The 26,781-nt window shown below is 37.3% G+C and overlaps 2 protein-coding genes across 2 annotated transcripts; both read left to right on the top strand.

Annotated features, from left to right (window-relative positions):
* Positions 1–17,513: 17,513 nt before the first annotated feature.
* LOC141651828 (protein FAR1-RELATED SEQUENCE 5-like) lies at positions 17,514–19,521 on the top strand. The gene is made up of 3 exons (XM_074459523.1): positions 17,514–17,547; positions 18,030–18,502; positions 18,886–19,521. Exons 1-3 carry the CDS (start codon positions 17,514–17,516, stop codon positions 19,519–19,521), a joined length of 1,143 nt encoding a protein of 380 aa, XP_074315624.1.
* Positions 19,522–19,569: 48 nt separating this feature from the next.
* LOC141651827 (protein FAR1-RELATED SEQUENCE 5-like) lies at positions 19,570–22,383 on the top strand. Its single transcript, XM_074459522.1, has 4 exons — positions 19,570–19,977; positions 20,100–20,207; positions 20,287–20,767; positions 22,343–22,383. The coding sequence occupies exons 1-4, from the start codon at positions 19,570–19,572 to the stop codon at positions 22,381–22,383; spliced, it is 1,038 nt and encodes a 345-aa protein (XP_074315623.1).
* Positions 22,384–26,781: the final 4,398 nt, after the last annotated feature.

Below are 26,781 nucleotides of genomic sequence, written 5' to 3'. Positions count from 1 at the left end.
ATCATGCAAACGAGTTATATAGTCGTTAAAAATCGCTGAACCGTCAACTGTAGAGACTTATCAATTCGGACTCTCACGGGTCGCTCATATCACTCAGGAGCACAGGTGAATATATGTAAAAGATAGAAAGAATTAACCTTGTAAAGACTCTCACATAACTACGACTTATAAGAACATGCCTGCAATCTAATATGAAAATGATCTCTACAACCGTACATATGCATTCCAACCAAACAGATGACCATGACACATGCCGAGGTATATATGGATATGTGAGGTAATGGGTAAGAAGAGGCAAAACAATTATGGGAATGTGAAGGTATAGGTGATCAAGCTAGTACCTAAACGGAACCATATGACAACATCCAACTTCTTGCTCAAAATTTCAATCGAAATGGTGCTAATAGCAAGCACAAATCTCACAATCTCCATAATAATTAATCAACTCCCCATAAGATATAAATGCAACATGGGAGCAAAAATCGCCATTTAATAAGGACTTTGAATTATGCAAATTGATTTTTTTTTCTCGGACTCCAGTCGATCGACCAATGAGTCCAGTCGATCGACCGCCCTCTACAGTACAACACACGTTTCTTTTTTTTCTTTTCTTCTTCGAATCATTTTTTCACTTCTATTTTTTTTTCTTTCTTTCCTTTTTCCATCTTCCCAACATCATCTCAAAATGAGCATTTGCCACCAAAAACGAATTAACAATCCCAAGAACATAAACTACTAGCTTGACAAGGGCAGGCTAAATGTAGGATGTAGTAACGGGACAAAAAGGCTATTTTTGGCAGTGTGGATCTTATGGGCAAAATGAATAAAGGAAAACCTCTACCACATGTGTCAACAAACCACAAACCGAATGCATACAGGTATTAAGCAGATCAAGTTCATATTTATGCATCTTAATATAACATGTCTCATAAGGAGTAACTACTCACATTCCTAAATAAACTGGTCATAAATGTCACCAGTTATAAGCTCTAAATCTCAGAAATATAAGTAGTTTGCCAAAATCTAAGTCAAGTCTCAAGTTCAGCAAATAATTTAACGAAAACTCGTAGATATGCATATACGATTCTACTAATAACATGTCAATTAAGCACGGCTTAGGCAAAAACAGCTGAAAACGCAATGTCATCATGGAAATACTACCATTCCGACTCGACCTATATGCTAAAATAAACATGCATTTTTTGAATTTTTTTGAAATTTTTCAATTTTTTTTGGATTTTCTGTATATATAAGAGAAATGAAATAAACAAAGGCAAACTGAAATGCAATAAACATGAAACAGAAATGCAATAAAACATATGAATGCGACGCAAAACCCTTCCCCAAACCAAATCACACAATGTCCCCATTGTGCAAAATCATGTAAAAAGAAGCAGAAGGAAATGGGATTTTGCGAAATTATAATTAAAATTTACATAAAGAAAGAACTCGGAAACTCACAAGACTTTAAGCGCAGCAAAAGGAAACCTCCCCAAACCAGCGTTAGCTAGGAGGTTTCAGTAGCCAGCAGTGCTACCAATAAGTACCTGAAAAGACAAACAAAAGATACCACGCGTAATTCCGAGAAAGCAAAATTGGGACGGTAAAATTATGTGCGAGAATGAGAAAACGGAAGAAAACAGAAATTAAGCGGAGAATAAAGTGGAGAAAAGACTCCCTCAACTCCGCAAATCGACCCAACACAGCAAGGGAATGATCGAAAACAGTACAAAGAATACTGGGCGGTCGATCGACCACATCACCCACCGATCGACTGAATGAACAGAACATAAGCTCCTGGAACTTCAGATCGCCGATCGACCATACCGCGATCGATCGATCAAATAGTCATTGCACCTTCCTGAATTCTTCGAATTTGCTCAATAACTTGAGCTAATATGGTCTTTTAACCTGCAAATGCACATAATACCGCGCCCAAAATTGCGCAAAACCCAAAGTAACATTCTAAAGGTCTTAAAATCCTAAGCAAACTTATTAAAATGCGAAGTCTCGCGCACACAAAAGCAATAAATAGTCTAACGAAACAATAAAATGAAAGTTTTTGAGAAAGTCTTAATCAACTTAATAGTTGATCAAGAATGGCCACGGAATGGCCCACTTGCTCGGCTTCTGGCTACAAGAGGTAGCCTCAACAGTGCTCATCTTCTCAGCTGCACTCATCTCAACTCCAACATCCGCAGAACTCGACGGATCATCTTCTCTGACATCTTCCCAATCAATGACCTCTTCTGGCTCATCAAAATCCAAATCGGACTCCGTCACTTTGACTGGCTCATCATCAGGCTCCTCATCAGTGCCATAACTAAGACATCCTAAACCGCCTCTTGAAACGATTGGCTCCTTCACTGCTGGAGCATTATGCGGCTCTTCCTTCCCCAAACCAGCTCCTGCAATATCTAAAACAGACGAATCTTCCTCCAATTTGCTCCCAATCTGGGGCGGAGGTGTTACAACAGGAATAGGCATAGAGGTAGGCATGTCAGAAAGAACAAAATAAGATTTCTTCTCAGAAATCGTATTACAAGTGACTGGCCACATAGGATCCTTCTTCTTAGCAGGCTGGGCAAAAACGATGGACTGTTTCCCTACTTTAAAGGTCAAAGTCCCTGAGCCTACATCTATAACTGCACCAGCAGTGTGCAGAAATGGTCTACCCAAAATGATAGGAATATGAGCATCCTCGGGTATATCTAGTACAACGAAGTTAACAGGGAAGAAAAACTTTCCTATTTGCACAGGTATGTCCTCTAAGACTCTTATAGGCTGGACCGCAGAACGATCAGCCATCTGTACTGTCATGCTAGTAACTGCAAACCTAATCAATTTCAATTTTCTAGCTAGACTCAAAGGCATAACACTAATACTGGCTCCTAGGTCACATAATGCCTTCTCAATTGAGAAGGTACCAATATTACATGGAACGGAAAAGCTACCTGGGTCAGCTAACTTATGTGGTGCAGTATGGGTCAAATAAGAACATGACTCCTCAGTTAGTGCGACAGTTTGCACATTATCAAGTGACTTCTTTTTGGACAAAAGCTGCTTCATAAATTTCGTGTAAGCAGGCACTTGATTAACTAATTCAAGAAAAGGAACTTGTACGTTTAAACTACGAATAACATTCTCAAACTTATTAAATGATACCTGTTCCTTTGTCGGCACCAATCTCTCCGGATAAGGGGCTGTAAGAAGCAACTTAGCCCTCTCCTCTAAATCTTTCATGCCGGCGTCAGTGGATTTAGGCTGAAAATCCACTACCTTCTCCTTGTTGAAGCTCGAACCTTCTTCAGACCGTCTCAAAAATGAACCATTGATCGTCATCGGGTCATACTTTGGAACTGGGACTGACCCATCAGCATTCGGGTCTTGCCTCAATATTTTCGGAGTAGTCGTACCCCGAAACAAGTGGTCCCTCAAGTTATTTGGCTTTGGAGGACGAAAAGACTCACCATCAGCCGCGCTGTCAGTCGATCGACCATGAATGTCAGTCGATCGACTGACTTCTACAGGACCATAAGCTACTGTATCTCGCAGACTGGTCGATCGACTGGGTATATCAGTCGATCGACTGATATACCTGGTAATCGCCTTTTTCTTTCCACTGTTCGTTCCAACTTTCTTTTGACTTGGTTCCGCCTCTTTATTTTCAGCAATGTCCTCGACCATAGCGGGCCCATCGAGTGTAGACCCTCTCCTCAAAGGGATAGCATTAAGGGTCTCCTTTTGATCCGTCTGCGTCGGTAAATGTCCCGGAGCTCGAGTTGTATTATTGCTAGCTAATTGGGCAATTTGGCTCTCCAACATTTTCATCCTGGCCTCTCTAGCTTGAGACTCTTTCAACAACAAATTCTTCAACTCAGTAAGATCGGAATTTTGGAATTGCTGCTGCTGCTAAGGAACATACGGAGGCTTTTGGAACTGTTGTTGCTGCTTATGTGGAGGTACATAATTCTGTTGCTGCTGCTGCTGTGGAGGTGGAGTCGGATTTTGGACATTCTGGCTAGTCCACCTCAAGTTTGGATGGACATTCGGCTCAAAATAAGTGTTTGTCTGCCTATAATGTTGAAAAGCACCACAAGACTCATAGGGATTAGGACAATGATCTGAAACATGTCCCTCAGCTCCACATCTTTTGCAGACGAAAGGACCGTCTGACACAGCATTCACATGATAGATCCCTCCTTTTGAAGCTCCTCCCAACTCGTACTTATCAAATCTCGCCGTAAGAGCCTCTAATGCAAATACGAAGGGGATTCAAAGACTCCTCCTTTGATTTCCCCTGGAATTTCCATACTCAGCTTTATGGGTGGCCAAATCATCAATAATTTTCCACCCCTTAGTCTCTCCCACATTTTCCTGGAATCTGGCATTAGCTGCCGCATCCAAGATAGCCCTCTGATCGTCATAGAGCCCATTATAAAATTGATTGCATAGGCTCCATTTTTCGAACCCATGGTGCGGAATAGTTCGCACCAGCTTCTTGAAACGGACCCACACCTCATGAAAATTCTCATCTGGACCCTGTTTAAAGCTCGTGATATGAGTTCTAATGGCATTCGTCTTCGAGGCAGAGAAATATTTCTTGTAGAATGCCAGGGCCAGCGACTTCCAATCAGTGATCCCGTTAGCAGCTCGATCCAGGTCTCGGTACCACTCCCTTGCAGCATCACGAAGAGAGAATATGAACATAGTCTCCTTCACGTGATCTTGGGTCACACCGGTTGGTGGGGGTATGGAACAACAATAATCAATGAATGTCTCCATGTGTTTGGCTGCATCTTCATTTGCAGCTCCCCCGAATTGGTTTCTCTCAACCAAGTTGATATAGGACGGCTTCGGCTCAAATTTTCTATCCGTCCCTGGTAATGCGAATCCCTTATAGAGATTCTCAGCTGTCGGCTCAGAGTGACTGGCTATACTCGCTTCTTCGGCCATGTCTGGAGATGTGACAGTCTCTGCTGATGAAGTAGAAACAGGAGATGAAGGTGGATCCTCTTCAAATAATGCGTTCTCGTAGTAACTAGACAAAGTACTCAGCTCTTCCTCTGTCGGCAATACTCTAGATGATCGTCTTAACTCACGCAAAGTGTTCTCAATCTCAGGATTGGACGGTAGTAATTCACCACCCTGTGACCTGCGCATAAGAAGAAACTACAAGTAGAATATAAGAAGAGTTTAAGGAACAGATGTCCCTTAAACTGAGAAAAGACTAAAAATAAAACAACCAATAATTTTAAACAATTGCCTCCCCGGCAACGGCGCCAAAATTTGATACCCGTCGTAAGGTGTCAAAAATAATATTTATAATTCCAACTGCAACTATAGATAGCGGTAGCAGGGTCGAACCACAGAGAGGCAGATGCAATTATCAGTTGTCTAATTCTAGTCTACGGTAACAGTGTGTGGGGGGGTTTGATTTGATTTGTTCTATAACTAATGGCAACAAATGAACTATAAAAGAAACTGGATTAAATCAAATATAAAGAAAGGTACTAGGATGGTCGGTTAACTGTAGTTTCGGCGGCATCATACTAAGTAAGTCTAAAACAATCACGTGAGACGGGAAAATAAGAAGTCCTCTCGGTCCATTCTTAACAAGTAGCATCTTTCGATCTAGCTACAGGTCCCTAATATCACTAATGCTAACTTTCGTCCTGAAAAGTGATTTATAAGTCTAAATTAAGTCATCTTTCGATCTCATTAATCTAGTCGTCTTAATTAGGTAGTCTAATTCCCTCCCCTATCTTTCGATCTTATTGGGTCGGCCAAACACTAAACATTTAACTAGTCGCATGCATTCGATTCGTCAAATATAACAATGTAATTAATTAAAACGAAGGTAATCTCACGAGGCCAGTCGATCGACCATGTAAGGCGGTCGATCGACCGGCACGCGATTTCAGGTCTTCCTAATTCTAATGCCGCCTAACCTACAGATTCCCTACATCCTAGCACAAGGAATTTAGCTACTCATACTAGGAATAATAACAACAATAAAATTGACTAATAAAACAATAGAATTCATGATTGAAATACCTAAATAAACAATTAACATAAAACAATAATTTGGCTTTCGGGAAAACTACTCTAGCAATTTCTAATCTATGAACGAACAAAGTAACGAAACTGAACTAAGAACAGAAGAATACCGAATGGAAGCAGGAAGGAAGATCAAAACCGAATGCGACGAATACTTTATTGACGGAAAAACAAACTAAACTAATCAATATTCAACAGTATGCTAAGAACTTTTATGATGATAAAACTGGATGATTATTATGAAAACTAAGGTTACGTTATATAGCCATATCACGCAACTTCTTATTCCTAAACCTAATATACAATGGGCTTCTTAATTCTCGATCTTTTTATTTGCGTCAGATTAGCGGCTTGGTCGATCGACCACTGGGACCGGTCGATCGACTAGTCTGCAATGCACAGGAGTTCCTGTAAGCCGTGCTCTGGTCGATCGACTGAAGTAGCTGATAGTCCGCTTCTAAATTCTTCATAAAGTTGTCTTTCAGGCTTTGAAATGCGCACCAAGTTTATTTCTCGAGTCAATACTCCATGTCAAATAAAATGCCAAGTAATTGGGGACGGATTTAGCTTGATTTCTTCTCATTTCCGCATAAATCTGCAATATTACATAAAAATGCGAAAATAGACGAAATGGGGCAAATAGTAGCACAAACTACATAAATGAGCTCTGAAATGCGTGTAAAATGAGGTGTAAAACATCATATAAATGACACGCATCACAATGTTTGACTAATTCTACCTTTAGAACTCTCGGTCGACGGATTTCCTTAAACCCATCTACTAGCCCCGGAATACAAGACCGTCTTAATATCCCATTGAGTCCAACCAAGTTTGGCGCGTGATAACCTTTTATCACCCTACTTACCTGAGGTAAAAAGAGAACACCCCGCTTGGGCGAGCGTGACTCTAATGAACAAGGGATTCATAGGTGTTACTAATTGGTAAGGCTAATCTCAATTTTAGTTATGTGAGAGATCTTGTCAATTTAGTCATAAATTTCCTATAAGTGAACTAAGTCGATGAATGTAAATGACATGAATTGACAATCGCCAAAATAAAATGCATGTGAATGGCGATTTTGGCATGCGCGGAAAAATAAAAAGCAAACAAGCATATGAATTATCCTAGTATGGCCTCCTAGTTAAAAATAACTAGACTATTACATATCGGAAACCAACTCCTCGGTCCCTTGCCTCTTCATAGGAACATCTTCCAAAAGTGGCTCCTTCTTTTGGGATTTGGAACACCTTTCCAAAAATAGACTCCGTCTCGATGTAAATCCGTCTTTTGGAAATGCCGGTAAAAATAACTATTACAATCAAATTACATAGCTATTCCTAATATCATTAATTAATAAAAATGAATAAAAACTATTAATTAATTACATACCGACGATACAAGATCGTATTTAAATTACAAACAAATCGCTATTCCCATACACTTCGGGAAATAACGATTAAAATAACTAGGTCATACTAGGTACAATAAAATAAATACTTTAAATAAATGACTTTCATTCATTAAAAATAAATAAATATTCTTAAAAATGCTGTAAAATGATGCCAAAATCGCCCTATCGCACAATCGTTGGTATCTTGCTCGGTTTTGTGGATTTAATCGATTTCTAACTAGTTAAAAATCAATAATTAACACTTAAATCTCATTTAAGTCCAAACTAATTGTCCAAAACTGTTTTGAACCTCAAAAATTAGTCTTCACTAATTTGATGATGAATAATTAGTTTGATTTGGTGTTATTTGCTAATTTAATCGGTAAAATCATATCATTTAAGTAACAAATCCAAAATAACTGAAAATATTACCAAAAATTAAAACTAAAAATTTTGAGTATTCTAGAACACTTCCAATAACACCAAAAGGTAAAAAAAAATGCCCAAAAATTTCGGATAAATTTTATGAAGAAAAAGATCGATATTTATCGGTTTTTAACCATTAAAACCAATAAACATCAAAACAAGGTGAAATTACATTTTAAATTTCACTTTCAACTTTTAAAACATATTTTTGAATGTACATAAATTTATCAAGGGAAGAAACATTCGTTTCAAATTAATGATTAAAATAATTCACTTTTATCGACTTTTATCTCATAAAATCAATAAACATGCAAAACTCCAAACCAACCTTCGAAATTTTACATACAATCTGTATAACATATATATGAAAAAATATAAAAATTTCAAGACCCGAATCAACTGCTAAATATATTTAGTTAACTCTTATCCAAAATACGGCATTTTTGATTCGGTTTTCTATAACAAAACATTAAAAATAGCAAAATAATTTCACAAGTCACCAAATTTTACCACAAACTCTTTGAGATCAGTAGGTATGCATGCTCAAAAATTTTCATGCTAAAACCTCTTTTAACACCATTTTTGATTTTCCCAAATTATCTCATAATTTGTTAAATATGCTAAAAATTAACATGCAAATTACAAGCTTAAGCTCTGATACCACTTGAAGGATCATATATCCCAATTAGACTCTCTAATTAAATATCAAATTATCTCATAATTTGTGTTTAGTTTATGTATGTAACATGCATGCAATATTAAAGCATTTTAATAAAAAATTTAGAAGTAGGAAATCGAATCTGTAGATACCTCATTTCTACAGCTCCCGCCAACCACCCAGTGATCATTGGGCCGCATGTTTGGTACACGGAACGATTTATGACAATCCGTAAGTTTATCGTCAAGTGATAGCTCAAATACTTGTGCCTACCCCTTGGTCGTCATCTACGCGTCGATACGGTCGTTTTGACAGTAATTAGAGTTCATTTGGAGTCCGGGTCAAAACCGCTTCATTTTCTAAAAAACCAGTTAAAATGCCGAGTCGGAATGTCCTAGAATATTCCAGATATTTATTCCATAATTTAATTTTATATCTTTTGGCAAAATATTATCCATAAATCTTATTTTACGGAATAAGGAAGTAGAGATCCACCGCAATTCCATTAAAAAAACGCGGGAATCTTTCTTCCGCAGGAGGAAACCTCTGGGAAAATGACGCAGCAGATGCTGCGCCTCTTGGAAGGATCGCAGTAGCTGTTGCGCCTCTTCCCCAGCTCGTTTATGCCTGTTTACAGAATATTTCCGTGATTTCTTTCCAAAGTTTGAGTCATTCCAAAACTCTTCACATGTTTTAGTATAAATAGAGACCTCCGGTCTCCATATTTTTCACTCGAGTGTCCGCCCTTCTTTTCTCCCTTTGCATTCTAGACTTTGCTCTAAGCTTTCGACGCCTACGTGCTTGATCAATCGACCATGTAAGCTCAGATCATTCTGAGTTCCAGTCATGTTGCATGACCGACCCATTTGACCACTACACATTAATTAATTTAATCTAAATGCTTTAACGAGGGCACTTTCCACATACATTCGAGTCGAGAAATCACTAACGTTAACTTAATCAATCTCGTTTCATCAATCATGTAAGTCTGAGGGTGTAAATCTCATCTTTTTTATCGTATTTTATTTTTGTATCAGTTATTGTAAGATTTACGTCAAAAGTATGTTTAAAACCGACTTTAAAACCCTTTTATCAAACTGTTTTTACGAAACAGCAGCAACCAGTCGTCTAGAAGAAACGCAGCAGCAACTCCGTCTCTTCGAAGGGTCATAGCATCTGCTGCGCCTCTTCCAGAGGCTGCCGCTGCTCCTGCTCTTCTTCTTCTTCCTCGGTTTTTCTGTTGTTTTAGTTCCTTTTGTTTTATCTTCTTATTTTCTTTCTTTCCTTTGTACATAAAATAGATTTTAATATATTCCTTTTAATTATCATGTTTTTATTTCGACTTAAATCTCTTGTAATCAATATTTGCGGGTTTTCGTCATTAAAACAAAATAGGATTTTAGAAGCTCGATTTGTTCATATCAAGTTTCTGGAATTCGTCCTTTGTACATATTTCCATTGTCTATTTTCAGTTTATCAAACTCTTTCAAAGTTCGTTCCTTTTGTGCTTCCGTCTTCGTAAATAAACCTAATTCGTTGTAAATCGTTTTAATTCGTTCTTAACTCGTTTTAATCCGTGTTTATTTCTTTTATGATGATTTTAGACGTAATTAATCAATTAAATCACTTCAACTTGAGTCTAATGTCGATAATCAATCGTAAAACACACCCACGAATATTAAAAACCCGCGGTTCTGACTTCACAGACATAACTCAACTCAAGAACATACGCAACAATAGTTGCGCCTCTTCGAAGGGACGCAGCAAATGTTGCGCCTGTTCTAAGGTGACCTCTGTCCCTGAATTTTCGTTTTCGCTTTGACGTAGCCTTTAATTACGTAATTAATTAACTATTAATCGTAATATCACCCTTAATCTGCCTTATTTTGTCACTCTAATTTCTAACCTTTTTTATTTTCTTTTCTTTTCTTCAAATTTCCTTTTCGAGTATATTTTTGACGTAAATCAATTAATTCATTTTAATTCATTGTAATTTCAATTATCGCTATTTATTTATCGTATTTATTTATATATGGTTTATTTACTTGTCTTTCACATATAATTAATTCTAAATCCCGATTCGACATTAATAAGTGCTAATTATTTGTTCACCGACATAGCCTAATTTTCACATGCTAGGACTAAAACGTTAGATGTTGCATTGCATGCATATAATTGACAACATATCAAATACGTAAGATTTCCCTAATCATTAGTAGAGGCCGCTATCGAGACGGGCTGGATTAGGTGTTCAGTAAAAGTACTTCCTAGTTCCTAATACATGTTAGAAATCAATATCTCATTACTTAACATATTCATATATGTTTCAAATTTAATTTAGTCATAAAATTAAATAGATCTTATGCATGCAAACAATAATAAGAATAAGGAAGAAATCATCATCTTACATTGAAGATTTCGGATTATTGGGCACAAGTAAGATCTCCTTCTTACTTACTTCTTACTTGTTCTTGAGCACTCCTAAAGTGGAAGAACAAGGATTCAAGTATAGAATCCCTCCCAAGGAATAATACCAGGACCGGGTGGGTGGAGGTGGAGTGAGGTAGTGGACAAATTTTGTCTTATATTTTTTATCTTACATCACATGCAAAATCTTATATAAGATAAATTATGGTAGTATACAAAATAAGGTGAAATGATTATGTGAGTAATCATCCACTACTCTTATTTTACACGGTCCACTTGCCCATTTACGGGTCCATGTTGGTTCTTATATTTGTCGCACAAATCCGTGTAATTTTTATTTTAAACATCGTTTCATGTTTAAATACTTCAATAATTAATTCGTCCAATTCACTCCGTAAATATACGTGTACCACTACACATATTATTTACGTACTAATATTAATCACATTAATCAATTAGTACAATTTTAGTAAATTAATAGTTAATTAACTAAAACCCGTCTCCCAAAACTTATTATTCAATTATCGCATAATTAAATAATAACTGCCACTCCTCGAGTTCGCAACTCGAAACCTCTCTAAAAATAATCGACTAACTTTTTAGTCTTCAAATCAAGGGACTAAATAAATTGTATCTCATACAATTAATTAGTTGTCTATTGGGGTTCGTTCCTATAGGTGTGACCGAAAGGGGTCAGTTGATCACCGCCGTCTCACGACAATAACGTCAAACTCTAGTCAGCCAACCGTTATCGATTTACGTTAATCAACTGACGAGGATCAAATAATTAAATATCTGATGATATTCCATTAATGAGATTTAATATGTTAACGCACTATTGTGGAGGACACTAACTCCAACACTGTAAGGTGATGTTAGTCATTTTAAGGTGACCCATATTAAGTTTCTTGCAGACAGAAAGAGGCATGACACTGACACTGGCTCCTAAGTCACATAGAGCCTTATCTATCACTTCATTCCCTATGGTACAGGTAATAGAGAAACTACCCGGGTATTTCATTTTCGGTGGAGCTTTATTAAGAAGTAAATTCCTAGACTCTTCCATAAATGCAACAATCTCGAATTCACTAAGCTCTCTCTTACGCGTCAAAATGTCTTTCATAAATTTTGCGTAAGTAGGTACCTGGGTAACAAGTTCAGTAAAAGGGACGGTTACCTGAAGATTCTTGACCACGTCCACAAACTTACCGTATTGTCGCTCGACCTTAGCATCTTTCAGGTGTCCCGGATAAGGAACCCTGGTAGCAATAAGCGGGCCTGCGACCTTCTCTTTACCTTTAGCATTACATGACGTCTCCGCATCAGGGGAAGATGACACGGTAGCGGAATTAGGCGTCGAAATTGAACTTCCGCTAACACAGGTGTTCGATCGAGTACTATTCTCACTCGATCGAACTGTTTCTTCAGGCAAAGTACTCGATCGAGGACTGTGCACCTCTCGATCGAATTCATCAATTGCAGCATCTTTCGATCGAGGGCCTGAATCACTCGATCGAAAAGTATTTCTGGCCGAGTTACTCGATCGAGAGGAGTGATCTCCTCGATCAAACTCTTCAATCTGGGCATCTCTCGATCGAACAGATGTAGTGTTCGATCGAGTATTTGTGGAGGAGATATCACTCAATCGAGCTTTTATATCACTCGATCGAGCTACAGGACGATGTTCAGCAGGGACATCGTTGATTAACTTCTCTAAATCAATATCCGGAGTCTCATCAGCAGTTACAACATCATCATCATCCGGCATTTTTGGTCCGTCATAAGTAAGACCGCTTCGGAGATTTATGGCATTGATCGGGTCACGTGGAGGTGAGTGATTCACTTGACTTTGCGCGAATGAAAGATGCGCAACTTGGCCTTTCAGCTCCTCTATAGCATTGTCATTTTTGTCAGATTTCTTTTCAAACTGAAGTGTTAAGTTCAGCATTAGAGACTTCAGTTCTTCAATTATAGAGGATGAATCATCTGGTTGTGGCGTTGGTTTAGAGGGACTAGAAGTACTTGTCATTTTCAAATCTTCATATAGCTTAGAGAATGGCACTCCTTGCTTGAATTTTTGATAGGCGCGGACGCGCTCTACATCTGCCATACAAGTAATAGGGATGTGCCCCTCCGTACCGCATCTACCACAAATCACTTCCTGTTCAGTTATGGTAAAAAATTGTTCATGCACAACCATAGTTTGTAAAATCTCCGGACTATCTAACCTTCCACTAGGACTTTCCACCTCAGCCACCACAAATTCATTTACGCGCCTACCTCCTCTGGGATTTCTATATTCAGCAACGTGGATTGCCATTTATTCAATAAGGTGCCACCCTTGATCATCTTCAACATTTTTCTGGAACCTCCCCTTTGCCGCGTTTTCAAGAATAGCTCTCTGATCAAGATATAACCCATTATAGAATTGGGTACATAGAAACCAACGCTTGAAGCCATGATGAGGTACAGATCGAACAAGTCTTTTGAACCTAGTACAAGCCCCATTCAAATCTTCAGTAGGCAATTGTTCAAATGATGTAGTTTGGCCTCTCAACGCATTAGTGCGCTGTGGTGGGAAATATCGTCTGTAAAAGGCTAGAGCAAGGGAATTACAGTCAGTAACACCGGCAACTTCCCTGTCCAAATCTCTCAACCATTCCCAGGCGTCATCAGTCAAAGAAAAGGGAAAAAGGACTCCCTTAACCCTATCATGCGTCACCCCAGCATCTAAAGGAATAGTGGAACAGTACTCTGTAAACAGCTCTATATGCTTACATGGATCTTCGCCAGGTACCCCCCTGAAGAGATTTCTCTCAACCAGCTGTATATAAGATGGATGGATCCCAAAGGTCCCCGAATCTGTAGTGGGTAGCAAGAAACCTTTAGGCAGAGAATCCGCCGTAGGTTCTGAGTGACTGGCGATATTCGGCATCTTAGCAAATAGAATCTACAGCAAGGCAGGTATGACAATGTTCTCTTCTAGAACAGATTTCCTGCAAAACTAATTAAAGCACTAGGAAAAGTATGAGATCAGTCTCAAGGAATAATTTCCTTGAGACGAGAGACAAACTTAAAATAAGCAACAAAATTACGCCACCTCTCCGGCAACGGCGCCAAAATTTGATAAGGTCGTTATGTACCAAAAATAAATACCTAAGTACTACTAACAGAAGTCAGCGGTAAGTAGGGTCGGTCTCCACAGAGAGATGGGAAAATGTCTACTAAACTAAGTCTGTCTGAGTCACAATTTCTTGGGGGGGTTTTAAGTGGTTGTTCTAATCTAATGAAGTTTAAAAGAAAAGAGTAGAGTAAGAGAAAAAAAGGAGAAAGTCGGTAGTAATAATAAACAGAGAGAGAGTAGCTAAGACAGTCGGTTCACCATGATTCTTGGGAAACATAATCTAGGGTCTCAGGTCAATGCAAACTCGATCTACAGGGTAGCGAATATCTCCTTCCGGTCTCAATTCACCCTAAGAAACTATTAGCTTAGCTTCCGCCCTCACTAGAGTGTCCTAATGTTTGTTATCGGTCTTACCTTTTCCAATCTTCCGATCTAGGTCAAGGTGTACCGTGATTTATTACCTAATTGCGTCGACTCAAATAGACAAGAACAGTTATATGTAACGATTAACAACATAGATCAAATTCGCATCAAGTCTAATAACCTATTTCACAATTTCCTTAAAATCATGGCTCCCATATGTCTTAGCAAGGGAGAATTAGCTATGCATAATCATTGAACAAGCAACAACAATACACAAACCGCAGAAATTCGACATAGTAAAGGTATGAAAGGGAGAAACAACAATAAAGATTAAAGGGAAGAATAGGAAACAAAAAAAGTAATTGATTATAGATCAAGAGTAGAGTATAGAATACCGATTACAAGCAAGAAAATCCGTAGTTATGGTTCAAGAGCAAAAGTCTAAGAGAGTAGAGAGAAAGTGTCGAAGGAAAGGAGAGAGGAAGGAGAGAGAGAGCCCTATTATACCTATCGCCATAACCTTATATTCTAAAATACAAAAGCAAATCTCGCGAATAACCAAAAATCCGCCTAAGACACATAGGCTCTCGATCGAGTGACTTGAAACAACTCGATCGAGAGAAAACCCTGACAATCCATTCGATCGAATGAAGATGGAGCTCGATCAAACACTTCAAATAACAGCTATCGCGATCGAGTAACAGCAGAGCTCGATCGAGTGATTCTTGATGGATAAAGCATTCGATCGACCATGATGAGTAGCAAAACTGGTCGATCGAGCTATATAAGCACGGATGGACTCCTAGGCACCTTCCGAGGCCATTTCACGCATCTCTAAGTGGCAGATTCCGAGCTCCGATTCCTTGTTCTCCAAAATGCATGCGATAATAACAAGTTTTGGCTTGATTTTGCTCCTTTCTGGTCCGTACCTGCAATTTACACAAGACAGACCAAATGAGTTTATTGGGGGGAATTTAGCTAGATGCCACGTAAATAACACAGAAATGCGTGTAAAAATAAAGTAAAAACCTTATATAAAATACACGCATCATCTACTGCCTAGGAATACTCGGCCGAGTATGGGAATACTCGACCGAGTAGAGGATACTCGGTCGAGTATAATCTATACTCGACCGAGTATCCGGTCTGACGGGTATTATTTCCACGGTTTGATTTAGAAAGGATTAGAGTTATATAAGACGCGATTTACAGTTCTTAATCATTTTAATAAAACCTAAACAGTACAACGTAACTCTAATCCTCTCCTTATCTCTCTCTCAAGTGCGTGGATCGTTCGTGTGTCTAGTTCATCTTTCCTTGCGTCGATTGTGTCGGTAAGCTTCTGATTTCATACGTTCCATTGATTTATCTTTTAGGATTTTGCCCTAATTTGTGATTTGGGGGAAAGGGGTTTTTGCATATGGTAATTGAAATTATGTGATTGTGGTTAGGTGGAGACTTCATAGAGGAGCCATTCTAGCTTGTTTGATTATCTCATTGCAGTTTGTGCTAAGGTAGGGTTTCCCTACTCGGTTTACTGTTTGATTGGTTTTAAGATATGTGTTATGATTGTTTGTACGATTGATAATATGATTGATTGTTGTTGGTGGATTGGAGTATGGTGTTGGTGTTGATGATGTTCGCGAGGTGCGTCCTCAGTTGAGTGGAGTCACTTGCGGGAGTGGCTTCACGCCCTAGTTTTGCCCTATGTGGAACCCGCCACAGGAGGGGGTATGCACATTAATGAACAGGGTTATCGCTCGTTGATGAGCGGGGCTTAGATGGGTACGGCCGCGGCCCCCCACTGGCAGGGCTACACACTTTAGTGTGTAGTCAGTTACATGTTGTGATTGGGAGTGGAGGTATATGATGATCAGTTGTTTATCTTATCGTACTTGTCTTATGTTGATTATGCAGTAAACTGACCCCGTTGTTGTTTTGTAAATCTGTGGTGGTCCATTCGGGGATGGTGAGCAGATTGTGACAGGTGATGATGGTCATTAGCTTTGGGGCAAGATAGGGAGTCATCACTCGAGTCTAGCTTTCGCTGTCATGAGATTTACCTTTCAGTTGTAGTTGTTGAACATTAGTAATCTTTATTTTTGTTTTGGTATTGGAACATGTAAACGTTAACTATTATACTTTAATAAATGTTGTTTTGGATTGGTAACTTTGATATACTAACCTCGGGCAACTGAGATGGTGACGGTCTCTCATGCTAGGGTGGTCCTGATAAGGCACCTTGGTATGTGGGGGTGTCACAAAGTGGTATCAGAGCGACGATTCTGGAACCTAAAACTAATGAACCCAACGAACATAGGGAGTCTAAATAAAATGAACCCGTGGAGAGTTGTTTGAAGCTACCGCAAAAACTTGGGAGACGTTCCGTAGTCACATTAAGGCCCTTACGATCTCGAGCCGGTCACATGGGGAAATCGTGGGAACCGTGTGTACTTTGAGTCATGTGTGTAGTATTTGTAACTTGAATCCATTGAAGTAGTTGGATGAAATGATGAACGATTTGGAACATGGTAGTATATGAAAGGTGAATTGTGAATTTGTATGTGATAGATCTTGAGCATGTTATATGTTACTATGTGGCTTTTAAAAGTGTAGTTGTGCATATATATATATATATATATATATATATATATATATATATATATATATATATATATATATATATATATATATATAGAGAGGGGTTCAAATGAGTCCATCATAATATGGAAGTCCCTAAGTCCTATTGTTAGCCATTGGATTAGAGGAAATCAATGGATGAGATTATTAGGGATTAGTTGGTAGCAAAAAAAGAAAATAAAAATAGTTAATGAAAGGAATACACTTTTTATCATATCGATGTTGATTACCTTGCAATCATAATAACGGTTTAATCCTTCCTCCTTCCTATTTTCCATAATATCACGTTTACTAAATACAAACTCTTCTTCTTCCTCCTTATTTCCATCTTCATCCATTCTACCTACATTCATTAAGAAATTCGAAGAGCACAGACAGCTGAAACCCTTATTTTTCATTCTCACGCGCGTTATTTTGCTTATATCATGTCTGGAATGGAAATTGTACCAGTCGAGAATGGTAAGTTGCTCTCCTTTGTTCCTTGTTTGGTTGCCAATTCATCCTTTGTTTTCATCCTTTTTTTTTGCTCTTGTTTACGTGTTTTATTTACAGTCATTGTATTCCTTTTTTTTTTGCTCATGTTTTTGCTGTGTGTTTTTATTTTCTACTTGTTTAAACTTATGCATGACATGAAGATTAACAATGTTAATGTGCATGACATGAAGATTAACATGGAGGAGGCTATCCGTCTAACTGAAAACTCTAAGCATCTGTTCCGGAACTTTAAGCAATGAAAACTTTAACTGAAAACTTTAAGCTATCCTTCTACTGTCAATAAAACTTTAGGCATTGATTATGAAACACTAAGCCTTCTAACTGAAAACTTTAAGCATCTGTTCCGGAACTTTAAGCAATCAGTTTAACACTTTAAATTTGGAATTTTAAGCAATCACTTTAACACGTTAGTCAGTAATTTTATACTTGCTTCAGTTTTGTTAAAGGTGATGATTTACCAACAGCCCCGGTAACCGAGGAGGAATTGTGTCGTCAAGTGGAAGATATTTTTACACCGTATGTCGGTATGCAATTCGGGGACATGGAGGAGGCTATCACTTTTTATAAGGTTTACGCGCTTGGTATTGGGTTCGATGTGCGTAAGTACACAACCAAGAAGTGGCGTGATGGCACTATAAAATCGAAGCTTTTGGTGTGTAATCGTGAAGGTTTTACTAAGACAAAACAGGAGAGCATGTGTATAGAGGTTGATGGAGAAAAGCAGGAAAGAAAAGCTAAGTTAAAGAGGGTGGGGTGCAAGGCTAGGATGAGGTTATTTTTGAAGAACGGGCTCTTAGTAGTAGATAGGTTTGACGCGGATCATAATCATGAGCTTGTATCTGTGAAAGATAGAGAATTTCAGAAGTTATCAAGAAATATTTCGAAGTATCACATGGGATTGATCGTCGCAAATTCAAGGGTGAGTGAACTGAAATTATTAAGTCGTGATAATTATTTGAGTTTGGAGCTTTTCTTTTTTCCTAGATAAAGGTTTAGAATTCCTAGTTAAAGTGTTGTAACTTTTGAATTAAAGTTTGAAACTGTGGTGTTCAAATGACAGGAAGTTACCAGTGAAAAGAAGTTTCAGAATATATGATTGAAGTTACTTAATTTATGTAAAAAGTGTGGCTATTAATGGTAGAAAATAGAAAACTGAATATAAGAATTTTGTCTGGTGTCAAAGTGTTGAAACTAGTGAATTAAAGTTTCAGACAGAATGCTTGAAGTTATCAATTTGGAATAGGGCATAACAGAGTAAAGAATTGATCACTTGTAGTAACAGTTTTTTTTTTTTTGTGGCAGCTGAATATAGGTCCAACAAGGACTTACAGAATGTGTAAGGAACTTGTTAAGGGGTTCGATAATATTGGAGCTAGTTTGAACGACTTCAAGAATTTTAAGAGAGACATTAAGTGTTTTATTCATGAAAGAGACGGACAACTTTTCATTGATCGTTTCAAGAGCTTGGCAGAAACTCAACTAGGTTTCTACTTCGACTATGATGTTGACGAAGATGGCAGTCTACGGAAGGCAATTTGGGCAGATAGTATTGCTAGGAGGAACTATGTTGCCTTTGGTGAAGCCGTTTCTTACGACCCGACTTACTCTACCAACAAGTACTCGATGGTTTTCACCCCATTCACTGGGGTTGACAACCACAAACGGTCAGTAACCTTTTGTTGTGCAATTATTGCTAAGGAAAATCGTGAATCATTTAAGTGGGTTTTTGATAGGTTTCTCATTGCAATGGGGGGTAAGGAACCAGAATATATAATAACAGATCAGGACCCGGGAATTATTAAATCTTTCCCCCTTGTTTTTAAGACCGCAAGACATAGGTTTTGTATGTGGCATATTATGAATAAGGTGCCTATTAAGTATGGAAGCACAAGAAACGATTACCAAGATTTCTTGAAGAAATTAAATACTATTATATGAGACGAGGATCTTGAACCGGATGAGTTTGATGGTAAATTGTTGGAAATTATGGCTCAACACGACGTTGGTGACGTTGAGTGGTTTACTGAATGTTACTCTAAAAGGAGGCAATGGGTGATGGCCCATTGTAAATACTTGAGAATGGGTGCTATAATGAGGACTACTCAGAGGTCGGAGAGTGAGAATAGGTTTTTTAAGAGGTTTGAGCACAAATCTGGTACTTTGGTTGAGTTTCTGATGCGCTTTGAAAGTGCTATGGAACAACAGAGGCACAATCAGAAGAGACTTGACAACGAAAACCGGCAATCAAACCCTAAGTTGTCTAGTAAGATGGCATTAGAGAGTGATGCAGCTAGGGTTTACACACACAACATGTTTGAGGAGTTTCAACAGGAGCTGAAGTACTCCACTAATACATTTAGTTGCAAGGGTTTCATTGTATTGGATAACATAGAGGTGAGTACCGTGCAGGACTCGGAGAGGAATCGTAATTTTGAAGTTAAGTTCAACCCAAATATGAAACTCACTGTTTTTTTTTATTTGCTTTTTCCTGTAAATTATGTCTGAATGTCATAAAGTTTTGCTTTGTCTATTACAACGTTTCATATAATCAAGTTAAAGTTACGAGATTTAGTAATGAATCATTACGTTTAAAAAGTTCCATGATGGCTGATTTAAAGTTTAAGGTAATTCTATTAAAGTTACCAACCGTCAAGATAAAAGTTTAATTTCCTGTTTTTAATGGATGCCACAGGTACATTGCAGGCGAGCTGTAGTTGCGGATTGTTTGAGCGAAAGGGACTCCTATGTAGTCATGTAATTTGGATCTACTGTGGTAATGGTGTTAAAAAATTGCCGGAATGTGGAGTTGCTAGAAGATGGACGAAGAATGCATATCGGGGAATTGAGTGCAGTTTTAATGGACTGGAATTTGTGGATATCATAGACGCAAAACAACTTGAGATGACAAAATTGTGGTCGGAAGTTCACGAGACCATTGGAATTCTTGGTGGGAAGGAGAAGGAGGATATTGAGAACCTTACCAATTTAATAAGAGAGTTCAAGGAAAAGCTATGTCCGTCAAGTGAGAAATTGAGTAAAGAAGAAGAATTGGAAAAGTTACTTGGTTGTAAGGTAAGTAAGGAGATCACCATACTGCCACCTAAAATTTCGAAAAATAAGGGAAGTGGGAAAAGGATTGTATCTAGTAAGTCGAAAGCTATTGCAATTGCACGTAAGCCGAAACGTATGTGCAAAAATTGCAAACAAATGGCACACCACGACAAGAGGAACTGCCCTAACCCGTTTGCAGAGCGTCCACCACCATTGGTAGAATCAAGTGAAGAAGAAGAGGAGGAAGAGGAGGAAGAAGAAGAAGAGGAGGATGAAGAATAGCTTGTGTCAGACGATTGGATGTTTTTTTTTCAAATAGCAAGCTATTTCTTTGTATGTTTTGCATTTTTAAGTTTACTGTAGAAACAATTGGATGTTTTTTGTTTCGAAATTGGAGGCTTGAAGTTTGAAAATTGTAGAAACAATTGGATGTTTTTGGGTGTTAACTTTTGACAAGAGTTATGAAATAGAACTTTGGAAGCTTGCTTATTAACGTTACAGTTGTTTTGGAACTTTGGAAAATGTGAATTAAAGTTTCGTAATGAATGCTTAAAGTTTCTTAATTAGTGCTTAAAGTTTTTTTGTGCGACATAAAATTAAAGTTTTAAATTAGAGGCGTAAAGTTTCAAAAATGAGAATTAAAGTTTAGAAATTAAAGTTTCGAAAATGAGGCTTAAAGTTTCAAAAAAGAGGATTAATGTTTCAAACTTAAAGTTTCAATAATTTGGCTTAAAGTTTCAAAAATGAGTTTTAAAGTTTCAAAAATGTAAGCTTGAAGTTTCAAGAATCAGTCTTAAAATTTCAAAAAAGAGGCTTAAAGTTTCAAAAAAGAGGCTCAAAGTTTCAAAAAAGAGGATTAATGTTTCAAAAATAAAGTTTCAATGATTTGGCTTAAAGTTATTAGAGTCTTAAAGTTTCAAAAAAGAGGCTTAAAGTTTCAAAATTAAAGTTTTAATAATTTGGCTTAAAGTTTCAAAAATGTAAGCTTGAAGTTTCAAGAATCAGTCTTAAAATTTCAGAAAAGAGGCTTAAAGTTTCAAAAATGAGGCTTAAAGTTTCAAAAAAAGGCTTAAAGTTTCAAAAATAAAAGTTCAAGTTTCGAAATTAAAGTTTCGAAAATGAAAGCTTGGAGTTTTGAAAATGAGTCTTAAAGTTTCGAAAATGTAAGCTTGAAGTTTCAAATATGAGGATTAATGTTTTAAAAATAAAGTTCCAATGATTTGGCTTAAAGTTTCAAAAATGAGTCTTAAAGTTTCATAAAAAGAGGCTTAATGTTTCCAAAAAGAGGCTTAAAGTTTCAAGATTAAAGTTTCAATAATTTGGCTTAAAGTTTCAAAAATGAGTCTTAAAGTTTCGAAAATGTAAGCTTGAAGTTTCAAATATGAGGCTTAAATATTCAAAAATAAGGCTTAAAGTTTCAAAAATAAGGTTTAAAGTTTCAGGTTGACGACTTAAAGTTTACAAATTAAAGTTTCAAAAGTAATGCTTAAAGTTTCAAAAATGAGGTTTAAAGTTTTAAAAGTTAAAGTTTCAAAATAAAAGTTTGAAAATTAACTTTTAAAGTTACAAAATTAATGATTACAGCGAGTGAGTTAGTTTCAAACTATATAAAGTGCCGAAGTTAGTGAATTACAGTTTCAATCTGGACGCTTAAAGTTAAAAATACAAAGTTTATTATTACTAAAACTTTGTATTTTTGACTTTAAAGTTTCTGAAGACATGATTAAAGTTGCAGAAGTAGTGAAGTAGAGTTTCATGTAATAGTATTAAAGATACAATCAAAATGATGCCACTGATCATGTGCCTTAGCATTCAAAATATTCAAAACCATCAAGTAACCAGTATTAATACATCATTCTTAACGTTTTACTTCTACTTAATTTTTAGGCAAAATCTTAGAGATTTTGCGCCTAGCGTATACAATTTTCCATAAGTCTTCTTTGTGAGCCACAAATGATTTCACGTTGTCCAAAACTTCCTCTCGTATTTTGTTCATATCAGCTACGACAAGGGTAGCTGCCAGTTGGATGACCAAGTAACACCGATTAACCTTCCTCACAAGGTCTTCGTGCTCGAAAGTTGCACCCTCGTAGAATAGCATATGCATCATGGTGAATATACCAGACTCTAGTAAATTTTGTTTTGAGGACTGCCATGGAAATTTAATCTGTCGGTGGGGGAACGTAGCAACAGCATCTGCTCTATCAACGTTTCGTGATTCCAAAAAGTCGCTCAATGCACCAGACTACAAGTCAAAGAATGAAACGGATTGTCAAGCACAATTATACGAGACATAATTAAAGTAATATCAGACTAAGTTACATCAAATGTGAGAAATAATGAGGCTTAAAGTTTCGAAAATAGAGTGTCAAAAGTAATGATAAAAGTTGCAAAAATTAGCCTTAAAGTTTCAAACTGTATGCTGAAAGTTTCGAGATTAAAGTTTCAAAATTATTGCTTAAAGTTTCAAAGAGGATGATTAAAGTTTCAAAAGTATTGGATAAAATTTCAAAGATGATGATTAAAGTTTCAAAAGTATTGCAAAATTATGAAATTCAAACTTACAATTATACGAGACACTCTGAACATCTCAGACGTGTCACTGTCAATATGAAACTGATGATCAAGCACATCGACTGTCTTTGAGATGAAGTTGATACAAATGCAAGCAAAATGATCGTCAACATTAACCGGTATGAAAAGGTAGTCTGCATTCAAGTTAAACGTCCTCCCACAGCCCTTTATGAACAGGTCCCAAATATGGAAAAGTGTATCATAGTGGGTATCATAGGGTGTGCCCTGATCTTGACAATCCATCAGTCTCATTATCACATCCTACAAAAGAAGTTTATGATGAAGCCAGTAGAGATACACAGGGAAGTGGCCATATTATCTCCAACATTGTACTTTTGTTTCAAAGGTAGATATTAGATGCATATCGTATGGCGTAATCCGAAGAAAGCCATCCTTGCGACCTTATTGTCCTCTGACTCTATCCGATTTAACAACTTGGACCAGCATTCAATCACTCTTGTGGACATTTTTGATTCCGGTAGCATTGACAATATATCATCCCTACAAAGCATGGCATTGAGTCCGTAATCAGCTAGGTGTTCCCTGTAAGGCGAATATAGTAGTTTACCTATGAACCTTATGAATTCAAGTAAATCATTTTGAGTAGACATAGAACATGAACGTACCTAGGGTCCATTGTGTGGTCGTCAAGGAAGCAGTAGTCTGCAATGTTCTTCCTTAAATTTGGCACATCTTTGAGTAATAATTGGTTGTTCCTTAGAGTCTTGGAAATCACAAGCAATCCTAAATCAGCAACATCGCAGTCAAGAGAGCAACCAAGGCCATATCCCTTCCCACGAGGACGGCTACTAATAGAAGATAGTTGTGCACTAGAAGATGAAGGAGCGACGGAGGACTTAGCTGCAGGGGTATTTGAATCAGATCTACTAAACCGGGGGCGTTTAGCGGTTTCATTCAAAACATGAGAATCAGAATTTCTTTTCGGGGGGTTTGGTTGAGGAGGTGTTTTGAAGGAATCCTCCCTTGTTGAACTTGAACACACAAGAGCTTTGTACTCTTTGAAGGACTTCACCGCGTCTAACACGTTTTGTCTTGAGCGGTTAATGTCACTTAGAACTAGTGTCGCGGCAATTTCAGCTCTGCACAAGTTCATAGCATCCATGGTGCCTAACCCGCAATCAAATGCAACCCCAGTATAAAGAAGCATGTGAATCATGGTATATGTACCGCAATCGTTAGCTGAGTAGCCTAAACCTTGCCATCTGAAGTTAACGTTCACGAACTTAAACTCGCTAACCTTAGAACCTTTGCTTAACCCTTTGGAAAGCATGTACTTGTCCATTTCATTGACCTGTAAGTGATTCCAATATGGTTCAAATCAGACAGTTGAACAAGGCATGCTTGTGTTGGAATATGTGTCCTCCGACAATAATGCGATCACAACTGTTGATCATGATGATCACATGTTTAAGTCTCATTTGAAAGAATACAATTGGGAAGTATTTTTACTGTCAACTGGTCCACACATATCGGTAATGATTGGCTGACTAGAGTTTGACATTACTGTCGTGCGACGGTGGTGACCAGTTGATCCCCTTAGGTCATACCTATAGGGTAACACTCTTAATTGATCATTTAATTGATCGTATGATGATACGGGTCAATTAAATTACTTAAAATTGACGGGCGATTTTGGAAGTAATATTTACGTGTCTTATTGAAATTTGATTAAATAAGATACGGTCTAAGTAATCGAATTGTTTTATTACTTAGATGAAATTATTGTTTAAGGAAACAATTGCATTTGAATGAATAAATTATTATAAATACAAGATGTTGTGATTTATAATTGGTAAATTATTTTGGTACAAGTAATTATGAATTACTAAGTCGATTTTGTATATGACGTATTTTTATTAATGCGTTGATTTTTAATATGTTAAAAATACATAACAATTTTATGTGACATATGACATGTGACAAATTGACAAAAATAAAATGGAGTCAATTTTATTTATTTGGACCGAAATAATGGGGGTAGTATTAGCAATATATTATGTTAATTGAGTTAGTGGAAAACATGATCATATTAGCCTAATACTAGCCATGCATGCCTACTTGTTCTTGTGAAGACAACCTTGTGCATGCATTGGCTCCCTCTCTCTCTCCTCTTCCACCGGTTTTGTGAAGGACCAAATAGAGAGTTTTTGCTCTATTATTATTCATTCACATTCATACAAGATTTCTAGTGTGAGAAATTAGTAAGCTCTCTAAGAAAACTAGAGAAATAAAAACTCCAAACTCCTTCCTCTCTTAGCCGAATTAAGAGAGCCAAATATAAATATTTTGGGTCATTTTAGTTAAATTAATATTGTTCTAGTAATAATAATATTAATTTTGTTAAGGGTTTACCTTGGGTATAAAATCTTGGGAGAGATTCTACACTTGAATCCTTGTTCATCCAATTAAGGAAAGCTCAAGAACAAGAGAGTAGGAGAACTCTCTTGTGCCCTTTGATCCGAAATATCAATGTAAGAATGAAGATTTCTTCCTTATTTTACTTATAGTTTGCATGCATAAGATTATCTTTTAATTTATGACTTAATTAAAATTATAACATATATGAATATGTTGAGTAAAGAGATATAGATTTCTAACAGCTTGAAGGTATTAAATACGAAAAGTTAATTGGAGACTAATAAAGTTACATCAGATGTGAAATAAAGTTTCAGATAACAGGCTTCTAGTCTAGAGAAAAAATTATGTTAATTGACCCAACCAAAAACGGTAATAAAGTTATAAAAATTGTGTATTGAAGTTTCAGGAGAAAGATTTAAAGTTATAAAAATACATGACAACTGGAAAACAAATGTTGAGTATTAAAGTTACGAAAGTTACATTCTAATGTTTCTGAATACAACCTTAGAGTTTTGAAAATCAAGCTGTAAAGTTAAAAAGGAAGATAGAGGATTGAAGTATCACAAACTGTGAACTAACGCATTAGTTAAGGGATGGTGTACAGCCTCAGTATGTGGAACGTAAGTTGAACGAGGTTCTTTATTTCTCTCGTCATACGCTTCCAAAGTACCCCCTCCCAACAGCGCCTCAAACTCAATCTCCGACTCTCGCACGTCTTGTAAAACGACATTAATTTCATCATTTGGGTAATAGACACTTCCGGTACCTTTGCTGCAACTTCATCAACTTCCACATGATCTACTTCCATAACAGCCTCTCCCCCCCGCAGCTCACATACGCTCTGATTATTTACAACGGGTGTACAAATACCTATATCGTCCAAATATTGAGCGGAGCAGTCTACATGTACCTCGTCAGCAGATTCATGAACCTCCAAGCCATCACATTCTTTGTTATCTTTATCACCAGCTAGATCACGTAAAACGCCAGTAATTTGCTGCAAACTCGAATGTAAGTCATCATCAGGACGAATTGGGGTACTCGTCGAAGCTTCATGAAAAACAGGTGCTTTATCCACAGAATGTTTCATTCGCTGGGTTATAACAGTTACTTCAGCCACGTATCGATGAAGCACATCAGATTCAAAGAATGCTTGTGTAGACTGTGAAGGAACGTAATCAGTTGGGTCAATAT

Source organism: Silene latifolia, chromosome 4, assembly GCF_048544455.1.
Source record: "Silene latifolia isolate original U9 population chromosome 4, ASM4854445v1, whole genome shotgun sequence".
Lineage (NCBI taxonomy): Eukaryota > Viridiplantae > Streptophyta > Magnoliopsida > Caryophyllales > Caryophyllaceae > Silene > Silene latifolia.
Note: the sequence above shows the minus strand (reverse complement) of the source record. Positions and strands in the feature narration are given on the sequence as shown.